The 14,442-nt window shown below is 30.3% G+C and overlaps 1 protein-coding gene across 1 annotated transcript; it reads left to right on the top strand.

Moving 5' to 3' along the window:
• Positions 1–13,165: 13,165 nt before the first annotated feature.
• Positions 13,166–14,086, top strand: LOC125867310 (uncharacterized). The gene has a single exon (XM_049547753.1). It carries the CDS (start codon positions 13,166–13,168, stop codon positions 14,084–14,086), a length of 921 nt encoding a protein of 306 aa, XP_049403710.1.
• Positions 14,087–14,442: the final 356 nt, after the last annotated feature.

Here is a 14,442-nt window from a genome sequence, read left to right as displayed (position 1 = left end):
AATTTCCTGGTAAAAAAGTACCAGATGCATATACAGAAGAATGTAGAATGATGTTTAGCTCAGATGATAATGGATGTGTAATATGTATATGATTTATGAATCCGGAATAAGTATGAAACATTCCATTGCATACGGAGCAAAAGAGTAGGATAGGAGAAGGTCTTAAAAATGGAGAAAAGTTAGCGTTATGCATATTTGATGATATTTTTTTTCCCTCTAAAGTAAGAAATAGTAGAGAAAAATATCAACTATACCGTATAATTCAATGAAATGTAAGGAACATTTATAGGCACTTCATTTATGTGTCTTCCAATTTTGCAATGGTAAGTTCCAGATATTGTTGCAATAAGTGACAACTTTGCTACCAAATTGATTTGGAAATCTAGTTAATTTTCTCCCTTCATTTATATGTTTTCCATTTTTGAAGTGGTAAATTCAAAATAATGTTGCAGTAAGTGACAAAACTTTGCTAACAATTTAAATTGGAAACATAGTTTTTTTTTTCCTAATTCATCATCTACACTCCTAAAACTAGATAATTGCCCACGTTTAAAATTACTTCCTAAAGACTAGGACAAACCTAACGTATAACAAAACTCTAATTTACTAAACTGAATTTTCAAAACTAACGGGTTTGTTGTTTTGAAAAGAATAGTAAAAATAGTAATAGATGATATTGAATCAAGATGATAATTGATAACTTATCTTAGGAGGCTAAGCCCTATTTGTTTGCATTGATATTAAGATATATCTTAATACATGTTCGAATGATTAAGATAGTGCATATAAATTTAAACAAATGATTGAGACTCTAATTCTTTAAACACCTAAATGTGAATAATTTATTTATTGGTATGCACTTCAAATTAAAAATAATAATTAAATCCTCCTTAGAAAATAAATTATTATTTGAAAAAAATAAAACATTAATGTTCGCTAGTGATGATTGAGATGATTTGTAGTAGTAGTGAGGATGGTGCTAGTGAGTATTAATAGTGAAGTTGATAGTCGTGATACATGAGATGGTGTTCTATTGACTAGTGCGATGATGACGATTAATTGTGATGATGGTTGTGGTAATAATGATAACGAAGTTAATTGATGTTAGTAATTAATGATTGGAGATGATAATCAAAGAATATGTGATGATTGATAATGATATTGATGATAGTTGATGGCGATACTATTTGTATATAATATTAGAACTTGACTCATTCAAGTTTAAAATTAGTATTAGAACTCTCTCTGTGCACGAATAACATTAATAATACCATATAAAAGTTGTAGCCTGTCAAACTTTTTCAAGATTAAAAGTTTTTTTTTTAAAAAAAGTTGAGGTGTTTGCCTGTTTGGCTAAGCTTTTAGGAGGAATAAAAGTTTCTAAGTGAAGTAAGAATTATTTTTGAGAAACGATTTTTTGAGAAACTCAAAAAAATCATTTTTTCCTGAAGTACTATTTAAAATAAATTGATTTTAAAAGTTTTGAAACTTTTTAAAAAATTGATCAAATAATTACTATTCAACATTAAAATATTTTTCAAATAAATTAGCCAAACCACAAATTAATTTACAAAACAATTTTTTTCTTTGGAAAACCTTTCAGAATAATTTCAAAAAAAAATCTAAAATTACTAGCTCATTCTGACTGCTAGGTGCTTCACAATCAAATGGCATCTGTCTCTTTCAAAAGTGAAAAAAAATAATTGTTAAATTCAAAAGGTTAGGTAGAATTTATTCATTAAAAGATTAATGATGGGGGATTATTTAGGTATAGCATAATATTAGAGAATTAAAATCCTTTTTGAAAACCAAAAATGAGAGGAAAAGAATATGCGTGTTGGTACAATATACTCCAAACATATTGTATAAGTAAAATTGAAATATAATATATTAGATTGGAAAAAGAAAATGTAGGATCCAACCTTGTATGAATTTTAAAATTGTCAAAAGATGAAATAAAAGGAAAAAAGCGAATGCAAAGGAACAACCTTATACTTTTCTCATTTTTATAAATTATAGTATTTGTTTTATTCATGTATAGTAAATTACAATTTTTTCCCTTTCTCTAATTCTTTGTCGTTACTCTTCCGTTTCAATTTATTTGTCTTACTTTCATTTTTTGTCAGTTACAATAAAAAATATCTCTTTTCTATTTTACCAACTTTCTAATTTTTACTTTTCACGTTATATGTTTTAGACTACAAGATTACAAGGTATGATAGTACATGTTAAATCTTTCATTTAAGAAGATAAGATTCAAAAGTTTTCTTTACTTTTATTAAACTTTATGTCAAGTCAAAACAGGTTAAACAAAATTAAAATCGAGGGAGTATTTTTAAGTAATATTGGTTCCTCANGAATGCCACATAAGTATTTCCATGGTTTTGGGGAATTTGACGATGTTTTTGCCAGTAGCGGTACAGATGACTTCATATACATACAGAGTTATGGAGCACCTGCTCTTCTTGTTTTTGATGTTGAGCAGAAAATGTGGACGTGGTGTCAAAAATGTCCTGGGAAAAAGAGGCTTCCCCTTCAGCTCTTTACTGGTTTTTGATTGGAGCCAAGGCTTGAAATGGTTCCATAATTCTTCTTTAGAAAATATACTTTCTTCTCATATCTTTTGAATTTTTGGTTTACCCTTTTCTTTCCATTTATTGCTCTTGGTACAAAGGTCTATGAAAAGTTCTATACATGTATAGTCAAGTGAGGTTTCTAATTTATCAAATGAGAATATAGTCAAGTGAGTGATCAGGAGGTCATGGGTTCAAGCCTTGGAAATAGTCTCTAGGAGAAATGCAAGGTAAGACTGTGTACAATACGTCCTTGTGGTCGGGAGCTTTAGTGGATCGGATCGGATTGCCTTTTTTTTATGCCCGGTATAGTTGATAAACAGAATGAAAGTTCTTCTCATTTGGAATAGTTATAACCACTCTTTTGTTTGTTTTATTCCAATTTCATTTCAACCATCAAACAATAGTGGAGCCAAGATTTTTATTAAAGGAATTCAGAATATAAAGAGGTAAACACATGCAAAATAAACAAGGACTTGTACCAATTTTCTGAAATCTCTAATAATTTTGGCACCTGAAATTAGGGGTCTACAGAATCGAATCGAAAATCAAATTAAATCATAAATCGAGTCAAATCGAAAAATAAATCCGACTAATGGTTTAGTTTGACATGTTTGACATTGAAAAAAATTCCGATTATACTTGGGTTGGTTTGGTTTCAATATAAAAAAGTCAACCTGAAACCAAACCAACCCGACATTATATATATAATTTTTAAAATTTATTTTATACATAAAAGTATGATGTAATTTCCAAAATATTGCTTATACGTTTTCATAATTTTATCTTTTTAACATATTTTTTCATATATTTTGAGACTTAACTTTGAATGATTCAATAAAGGTTATAGTCCATAGATATTAGTCACTCTAATAAAGCTCAATTCAAAATCAAATCAATACTAATGCTAACAAAAAAAAATCAACACTAAGAATGACAATAATGTTGAAAAAAATTTCTTTAGTTTTACATTCGTTTAGACATTTAAAATACATAAACAAATTTTAATTTTTCTTTAATATTTAATCATGTAATTAATACTTAATAGACTTATTTTAGCATGATTTAGTACTTTTAAATTAGGATCATTTTCATTATAACTTATCAATTTGCAATATTTATTTTATACGATATCATTATTATTTTTTAATGAATATTTTTGTGTCATCACTCATCTCATATTTGTGTTATTTTCTTTAGAACACCTTAGAGAGTTGTATTTTGATTGAACTAAAGAAATATTTGGAGCACAAGTTAAGTATATGTTTGTATGAATACTTCACCGGAAAAATCCAAAAATCTGAAAAAATATCTGAGGTTTATTTGTTTGGTTTGATTTAAAAATTCGACACAAATGATTTGGTTTGGTATTTGAAAAACCCGAACCAACCCGAAAAGCCCGAGTTTAATAAATTTGATTTGGTTTATAAATTTAAAAATTTGACACAAATAATTTGATTTGATATTTAAAAAACCCGAACCAACGACTGATCATGTACACCCTTACCTGAAATACAATGGGAAAGATGAAAACACAAAAGTAATAAAGTGATTAAATGAGTTAGAGCTCACTTCATAACAACAAAATCATATGACTTTTTCGAATTCCTTTCTACATCAAGATCTTTTCCATTTTTAAACCCTCAAAACTAAAAGACTCACCCAATATCCATTCGATCACCTCTTAAATCGGGTTACCTATTCCCGCAGGTCTTAAATGATATACAAAAGTTACGAGAAGGGGAAAAATAAGAAAAACATGTAGAAAACATAAAAAAGGACCATGAGGATCGTTACATATCTAGGTTACACGATTTAATAGATTAGAAAATGCTAGATTGATAAAAAAGAATTGATATTTTGAAATGAAGCAATCTACACTTATTTTACTGATTGACATGATGCACACATGCAACACATGTATAATTAAATTGACGCCAGATTTAGAAATTGGTGGTATTTTAGGTGCCATGTTAGGGTACTTTACTTAAACACTTGGCTCTATATTTTAGGCAACTCATTTTTTTTAAATTAAAAATAATTTATATCTAAGCTATATTTAAAATTATATTATTGAGTAATAATATACCTTACCATAACACGTTGATAATTGAATGATTTGATATTTAATTTTTTGTTAAATTTGTGAAGCTATATTGTCGAAGAGGAAAATGATGCATATTATTAATTGAAGATTATATGTATTTAACTCAAATTATAATTAATTATATAACTAAAATAAAATTTATCAATAACTAAAAGTGCTAATGCTTCCATAAATTGTTTATAACAAGAAAATGATTCACATTAACATGGTCATTTGCATTTTTTTCTCCTATTTTGTATTCCGCTTTAATTTATATCTTTCATATTTATAGACTTTTTGAAGTCATTTGTTATTTGCAATGGTAAGTCTAAAATAAGTAAACTAACATGCTGCAACAGACTTGAAAAAAAAATCATGTTGTTCTTTCTAAGTAAAGTAAACATACTTTTTAAAAAATGATGTTTTATCTCTAACTCTATTCACTTCACAAAAAAAATATGCTTAGTGTGATGGATAAAGAAAATAATTTTGGAATAAGTTTTTAGAACTCCTTAATTCTTTATTTGGTTACAAAGTGTGGAATAACTTATCTCAGGATTAATATTTATGACTTAGATAAATTATCTCTACTTGTAGGTGGAATACTAATCCCATGATAACTAATCCAGGGATAAAAATGTAAAATAACAAAAGTACCTCCTTAAACCCTCTTTTATAAATAAATAACTTATTCTTAGAGAGTATTTTTGTAAACAAACAACTTATTCTTAGAAATTATGTCATGCATATTTGACAAACCAAACAACCAATAAAAAATAATCTCAACATAACTAATTTTGTGATAACTTATTACATCATAATTAACCTCAACATAACTTGTCTTTAAACCAAACAACCCCTGAGTTCATTAACTTAGAAAATAAATATTTCCTCTCTAAGTCAATTAAACACTTCCTTAAATANTTCACAGTTTTTTTAGTAGTGTCTCAACATAACTAATTTTGTCATAACTTATTACATCATAATTAACCTCAACATAACTTGTCTTTAAACCAAACAACCCCTAAGTTCATTAACTTAGAAAATAAATATTTCCTCTCTAAGTCAATTAAACACTTCCTTAAATAACTACAAAATCTGTTGTTTGGTCATCTAATTTAATGTAAACAATTTAAGAATCTCATAGTGTAAAGAACAAATTATATCATATCCCCATTCTTTTTGTAATTACAATAATTCCTTAAATTTTGTACCTTCCGGATACATAAGTCACCATATGGATACATTACTTCTAATACAATAAGTATCAATCTGTTACACTAAAATAGGAAATAAAAACTGAAAATCTACTTGTACACTAAATGTCAAATTCGAACTCTCGCTGATTCTGCAGAGTAAAAGAAAGGGAAAAAGTAGAAGAACACAACCTTGTTAGAGCAATTGGATGGATTTACATGTATCAACTTTTATGTATTTATGTATCATGCCCATAAAATTGTGCATGATACCTTACTATCTATAACTTTAACTTCAGAGTAAAAAGATCTGATAAAGAAAGATATGAAATTACATGTATTGTGTTGTGTAGTCGATTTTTTAATTTGTGATCTCGAGATGCATATATTACTCATGATACATTACTATTTCTAAAATATTTAGTAGATTTCTAAGTATTGTAATTCTACCGGATACATTAAAGTAGTAAAGATTGTCCATAAAGTACTTGGTTTTAGATCGATATATTAGTGTTTGGTTTTAGATCAATACATTTAGCCAAATCCTATTTTCTGAGAACAAACAAAGGTTCAGAAAAAAAGGATAGGTGCAGAAACTCAATGAAAGCTATTTTAACAAATGGAGTTAAATGCGTTGTTAGAGGACTCTTTACATTGAAACTTTAGAAAGATAATTGACAAATTGTAATACGTTAGCATAATTCAAAATTCAAATTTTTTCTTCTCATTCTTCCATAAAACTCTCAATTTTTGAATCGAACTTGTTGACAAATTGTACTAATACCACATGAACTTGTCGAGACATTTCGAAAACTAGGAAAGTGAAGTGAGGTATGAATGATACAAAAGTGATGAAATTGTTGTTGGTCAAAATATTGGTTTTGTGAATCTTAAATCAGTCATTGCAACTGAATTAGAGATTGATAAGTTGAGGAAAAATTTGTAAATCAAATACATCGTTGAGATGAAGAAACAAGAGCCTGAATTTTCAATGTATCTGGCATGCATTGATACAACATACAAAAAGGTTGAAGAGATACATAGCTTTGATGGATACATGTTTGTGTGGTAATTGCTATGTATCATATACATTTAGTATAAATTTGAATTGACGTATCTGCCTAAAAAAGTAGTGCATGATATATTACTATTTGTGTGTCTTATTTTGTTTGAGAAATACTGTATTTTATATATAAAAAAATACAGTATACATGTAATTATTCCAAATAGAATCTGTTTGTGTGTGATACATAACACATTGGTGTTCACTTGGTATGTATATGTGTCACGACCCAGACCGTCATGAATAGCACCCACCCTAACCCTTCAGTGGGAGAGCCACTACTACAACCCAACTACATAACCAAACGAAAACTAGGACATTGAAATATATGGAAGTAGGTTTAAATGTCTAAAGAAAATTGAAGTTCCCATAAACTCCGAAAGTTAATAAAACCATTACCAAAACATTTGCGGAAAACAATGCCTAGAACCTGAAAGTCTATGTACCAAAAAATCTAAAGTGCAACAAATCTAAGAAAAGGGTACAACCCCAACCAAACATAGGAAGTATCTAAACAATAGTCTGAGTCCGAAGAGAATGGACTAAACGAAATGAAGGACTCCATGCAGCCTGAAAGAACTGGCTCACCCTTGAAATCCGGTCTCGATCACTGATCTCCTAACTGAGGTCTATCAATAGCCGCCTGAAGATGCCCTGTACTCAACAACGAACGAGCAAGTGCAGTATCAGTACACAACCACAGTGTACTGGTAGGATCACGCAGCTATCCCCATAAGTGAAACATATATAAGCAATCACAACAAATCAAGCATAACATATACAACATATATATATATATATATATATATATATATATATAGACACACACACACCAGTTATCATTTCAGGAGCAATGTACAATTCCACATTCTCAATAACAAGTAGATATAACAATTCAATGGTCCTTTCATGGAATCCATACCCAAACTGTTAGTGTGCCGGACGTGACACCCGATCCCAATTAGTGTGTCGAAATGTGACACTTGATCCAATATATGTGTCAGAACGTGACACCTGATCTAATGTATGTGTCGGAACGTGACACCCGATCCAATCAACACAACCACAATCACATTCACGCTCATAATGTACATCCATACTCATAATCATACAATCAAGTGTTGAATCATGACATACATTTGTTCTTTCATACTCATTTTATTAGGTTTTACCAACAGTGCTTCATTCACATACATACATGCATTACAATGAAGCAATCACCAACATACATCACACAAACAAAAAATCAAACCATCACCTACCTCGAAACCAAGCTTGAATCCCCCTAAGGCACTTGAATCTTCCCTTTCAGGATTCTTTCTGTTTGTTCGTGGTCTGAAAACAACAATTTAAAGCAAGGATCAATAAATTAAGGTCTAATTACCTGAATTATAACAAACCCAATAACCCAAGACCAAACCCATGATCCTAAAGTGCAACTAGGGCTTTTTCCCACCATCAAATTCAGTCCAAAACCCTCCCCAAACAATAATTACCCACGAATCTAAGTTTTACAGATCGAAAAATGGATTAGGGGAGTAAAATCCTTACATTTATCACCAAAAGTCTTGGAAAACTATCGAGAACTCGTTCTGGGTCATCTCGTAACTCTTAAGAACGAAGTTTGCAGAAAAATAACATTTTTGAGGTTTTTCCCCGACTTAATTCGCGATTGAGCCGCTACGGCGGACCCCATCCCATCAGAACGGTCCTGCCCTGGCGGAATAATCCTGCCACAGCTACTTACACGGAGACAGAACCTCGGAATTTGAGTTCTAAACCCCCATTTCACAACACACCTTCAACCCTTGACGTTCAAAAACTACACGTTCACGCTAAGATCAGTTTCGGGAGTTCTACTGACCCGAATTCGATTCTGTAAAGTCGTACGGGCTCCTTAACGTCTCAGTTATCCACTCATGTAATCAAAATCACTATTAAATTTCTCATTCATTACCAGATTTCCCTAGACCTCACATGACTCAGATTTTGTCCAAATCTGAACTAGGCAAGGAATTTTTAAGTCACTACCCAAAATTTTTTGGCCTAAATTATTTCTCCATTGGCTTTTCTATAACGTCGGGATCAGGTCGTTACAATATGATACATGTAATAAAGTCTTAAAACTATTGAATTTGATATATATATATATATCATGTATCATGCACATATCAATTAATTTGATACACAATGCTTTCGCTATAGAACATTAGGGTTTATGTTTCAAGTGTATTTATTAGGTAATATGTACAGACACATAGCCTTCTAGTTGAATAATTTTGAGTGTATGTATCTGGTAGTAAAAGATTGCCACTGATATGTATAATATACCTATTGTTGAATCTGATACGCATTGCTATAGTTATAGAACATTATGATTTATTTATCAAGATTGAAGATACATTATATAACTTGATACATGTAAATGATACATTAGGTATTGTTTATGTATCAAGTAATTTATATTGAATATGATAAACACTAATCGAAGATTCAACAACGTTAGAGTTATGTATCAATACCTTCAATATGAACAAGATACATTGCATAAAACAAAAGGTTATTGAGCGGTGATGTATCATATTAGAAATAATACTAACAAAGACTAATTTAAGAATAAAAAAAATAAACGAAATATATTGAAAATCAGTATCTTTGATAGTGATGGTCGTGTAATGACAGATTCAACATTTTTCCTCCTTTTTTGGAGAGTTTTCTCAATAGTAGATTTAGAACTCGAGCAAGCATCCTTCTTCGACTTCTCCAATCTCAAATTCTTTATGAATAATTGATTGTTTCTTTGTTTAGATCTATTTTATATAAAATCTTCATCGTCAGAATCAAATATACGACATACATTATCATTAGTGGTTGAAACTATTTGGGCAATCTCAATACTAAAAGATGGAGCTTTATCCATATATATAAAAAATTTATAGATGGAAATCTAAAAAGAATTAAAAAGATTTATATTGATGAACTTGAAAGAAAAAAACGATTGAAGAAGATGAAAAAGAACTACATCTTCAATAACCTACCATTGATGGAAAGAAAATATTTGAAATTCAAAAGTGGAGTGATTGAGGTAACTGATAATACAATGGAGTAATTTTAGGAGTGAAGAAACAGAAGAAATATCATGTATTTGAGGTTGTTCTAAGCTATGTTGTGCGAACTCTTCATATTTGCAGGCGAACCCGTCTCGACGCGACACTGGTGCGGGCGCGGGCGCGGGGTGCGTGTCGGATTCGGTCAATTCGATCCGGACACTTTGACCAAGCCGAGAAAAGATTTGGGGAAGAGAAAATCAGTTTTCGATGACGTAAAGAGGACGAAGCTTGAAAAAGTACAGAGAAGAAAAGAAAGAAGAGAAAATCAGTTTCCGGCGACGTAAAGAGGACAAAGCTTGAAAAAGTACAAAGAAGAGAAAATCAGTTTTCGGCAACGTAAAGAGGACAAAGCTTGAAAAAGTACAGAGAAGAGAAGAAAGAAGAGAAAATCAGTTTCCGGCGACGGCGACGTAAAGAGGACAAAGTTGAAAAAGTACAGAGAAGAGAAGAAAGAAGAGTTTTTTCTTGAAAAAGTAAAGGAAATACAGAGTCTTGTTTTTTATTTTTCTTGAAAATATATGTACACAATTACATACACCCCTCTTGAAAAAAAGAAAGCTCAAAAAGTCTTCCAAGTACAATAGCGTCAGAAAGATGACATCCCATCAGCCATCAACTAGTCCAAAAAAAATTTCATTCTCACCAACTTACATGTATAAAGAAAATAGGAAAAGAGACGTTAGAAAAAAGTTTTTTTTTTCAGTTGGAAATACTATATATATATATATATATATATATAAAGAGAGAAAATGAAATGAAGAAATATTACAATTTACATGTATAAAGAAAATAGGAAAAGAGACGTTAGAAAATGAGAGAAGGGAACAATATTTTGAAAGATAAATATTTTGTTCATATAAATAGGACGAGTTGGATTGAAGAATGGGATCTAACAATATTATAGAGATTTTTATTTGAAAGGTGCTTTATGTGTAAATATTTACTTGCATGAAATAATTACTGATTAATATTACTATTAATATGTAAATATTTTTAAATATATGCTAATAATTTACATTAAATTTGAATCGAATTCTAATTTGGATTTATTTTTTTANNTGAGAGAAGGGAACAATATTTTGAAAGATAAATATTTTGTTCATATAAATAGGACTAGTTGGATTGAAAAATGGGATCTAACAATATTATAGAGATTTTTATTTGAAAGGTGCTTTATGTGTAAATATTTACTTGCATGAAATAATTACTGATTAATATTACTATTAATATGTAAATATTTTTAAATATATGCTAATAATTTACATTAAATTTGAATCGAATTCTAATTTGGATTTATTTTTTTATTTTTTTTTGGATTAATATTTATATTGATTGATTTCTTGTTTTGGTTTTGGATTCTAGAAAAAAGAAGAAGGGAGAAACCGAAAAAAACCAAATTATATATATAATTGCAAATATAACTTTGATTATGTTTCTAATTATTTACATAACCAAATAATAGAACCGAAAAAATTCAAATCGAAAAGAGAAAAATCAACCCAAACCAAATATAAGTATGATATATATATATATATATATAGTTTCACGCACAGTATCATATACAAACCAAGGATCATGTCTCTCTAGATCACTTAATTCTTCCTATCAATACAAGCGCTTTAAGGATCCCATCTTACTAGATCTTTTGATTCTTTCAATCATTACAAGCTTCGAACTATCGAAATACTAGAAATATATATAGATATATATAGTTTCACGCACAATATCATATCCAGATCAAGGAACATGTCTCGCTAGATCACTTAATTCTTCCTATCTACGCTTTAAGGATCCAGTCTTACTAGATCTTTTGATTCATTCAATCAATACAAGCTTCGAACTATCGAAATACTAGAAAAAAAAAATATATATATATATTATAAATAGCTTCACGTACAATGTCATATCCAGATCAAGGATCATGTCTCGCTAGATCATTTAATTCTTCACATCAATGCAAGCGCTTTAAGGATCCCGTCTTACTAGATCTTTTGATTCTTTCTATCAATACAAGCTTCGAACTATCGAAATACTAGAAATATAAGTATGATATATATATAGTTTCACGCACAAGATCACTTAATTCTTAGATAAAAACATTATATCCAAACGATCTCACATAAATTAAAATTAGATAAAATAATTTTATTTCTATTAGAACTATAAAAACAATTCAAATTAAAATAGTAAAAATATATGTACACAATACATACACCCCTCTTGAAAAAAAGAAAGCTCAAAAAGTCTTCCAAGTAGAGCAGCATCAGAAAGTTGACATCCCATCAGCCATCAACTAGTCCAAAAATCTTTTCATTCTCACCAACTTTTCCCTCCTAAAACCAAAAACACCATTGTTTCTTCTTTGTTTTTCATTCAAGTTTACTGTAAGCAAAAGAAAAATTCATCTACCTTTGTTTAACAAGATGGCATCAAGTAGTTAAAAAGGAAAAGATTTTATGAGACCTACAAAAAGTGTTGGAGTAGATTTTGATGATAAACCTCTATGGAATCAGGTGAAAGTTATTTCGATTGCTCCAAATGGGGGTGGGAATAGAGTATGGTCTTGTAACTATTGCAATAAAATAGTTACGGGATCATATAATAGGGTGAAAGCACATCTTTTGAAATTATCGGGTCATGATGTTCAAATATATAAAGAAAGTAGTGGTGATGTATATGCGACTTTGAAGATGGAGCATGAACAAGCCGAAAGAAAAAGAACCGTTGTTCAAGTTGAAGCAAGAAAAAAAGTTGATTATATATCACTTTCGAAGAGGACTGATTTAATTCAACAAAAAAAAAAGAGTTCGAGTAGTGGAGCTATAGAAAAATCATTCGGCATCTATGAGATAAATACGGCCGACAAATTAGCCGCTAGAATGTTCTACGCATCAGGTTTATCGTTCAACTTTGCAAACTCTCCTTATTTTAAAAAATATTCTAAGTTTCTAGCCCAAAATTCCATTCCCGGTTATATTCCCCCATCATATAATAGATTGAGGACGACTCTTTTAGCTCAAGAAAAAACACATATTGATAGAAAGTTGCAACCAATTAAAGGTACATGGAAAAAGAAAGGATTGTCGATTTGTTCGGATGGATGGTCCAATACTAAAAGACGACCTTTGATCAATATAATGGCATCATCTAGTGGAGGTCCGATGTTTTTAAATTCAATCAATTCTAGTGGAATCGTAAAAGATGGTGAATATATTGCTAACTTATTTATTGAAGCAATAGAAAATGTAGGTTCAAACAATGTTGTTCAAGTTATTACGGATAATGCAAGTAATATGAAACTTGCCGGTACTATTGTGGAGCAAAAATATCCTCATATATTTTGGACTCCCTGTGTTGTTCATTGTTTGAATCTAGCTTTGAAAAATATGTGCCAACCTTCGGAAAAATCACCTCACTTTATTAATTGTAGATGGATTTTAGAGTTACTTAGTGAAGTGAGTAATTTGAAGAACTTTGTTGTGAACAATGACTTGGCACATGCACTTTTTCAAAAATATTCGAATTTGTGTTTGTTGAAGGTTGGTGAAACAAGATTTGCCTCACACATCATTATGACCACCCGAATTCGCAAAGTGAAATCTTCTTTGGAGAAAATGGTCATGGATGATGGATGGAAGAATTATAAGGGGGATAAGGGGATTGAAGCCAAAACACGTGAAATAAAATTCCTTATAATGAATGATGAAAAATGGGATAGTATTGATTATTTCTTGAAATTTACGGAACCAATTATTGATATGCTAAGAAGTTCCGATATTGATGGTCCAAAATTACATCTCATCTATGATATGTGGGACTCAATGATTGAGAAGGTCAAGAAAGTCATCTTTGAGCATGAGGGGAAAGATCTCATTTTCGGTCAATTAATTTTTTTTGATACTATTCATGATATTCTTGTGGCTAGGTGGAACAAAAGTAACACACCTCTACATTGTATGGCACATTCTTTGGTTCCCAAATATTATCATGAATCATGGCTTCAAGGAGAGAATGGAATTCGAAAGCTTGCTCCTAATGAAGATAGTGAAATTTCATGATTGAATAGAGTCAAGTGCCTTCAAAGGTATTTTAAAGATTCTAATGAAATGAAACAAGTCTCATTGGAGTATGGATCCTTTTGTAGCGGAAGTGGCTATTTTAGTGAGCCTCATGTGATTGAGGCTATGATGTATGAAGATCTCTTTCTTGGTGGGCAAATCGTGGGGTCTCGGCTCCACTTTTGCAACAATTAGCTTACAAGTTGCTTACTCAACCGGCTTCTTCCTCTTGTTGTGAAAGAAATTGGAGTACATATTCTTTGATTCACAATATCAAGAGAAATAAGTTAGCAACTTTAAGAGCCGAAGATTTAATGTTGGTACATTATAATCTCCGGTTGTTGTCTCGCAAGAAA

This window comes from Solanum stenotomum, chromosome 6, assembly GCF_019186545.1.
Source record: "Solanum stenotomum isolate F172 chromosome 6, ASM1918654v1, whole genome shotgun sequence".
Classification (NCBI taxonomy): domain Eukaryota; kingdom Viridiplantae; phylum Streptophyta; class Magnoliopsida; order Solanales; family Solanaceae; genus Solanum; species Solanum stenotomum.
The sequence above is the reverse complement of the archived record's forward strand: the minus strand, read 5'-3'. Positions and strand labels throughout refer to the sequence as shown.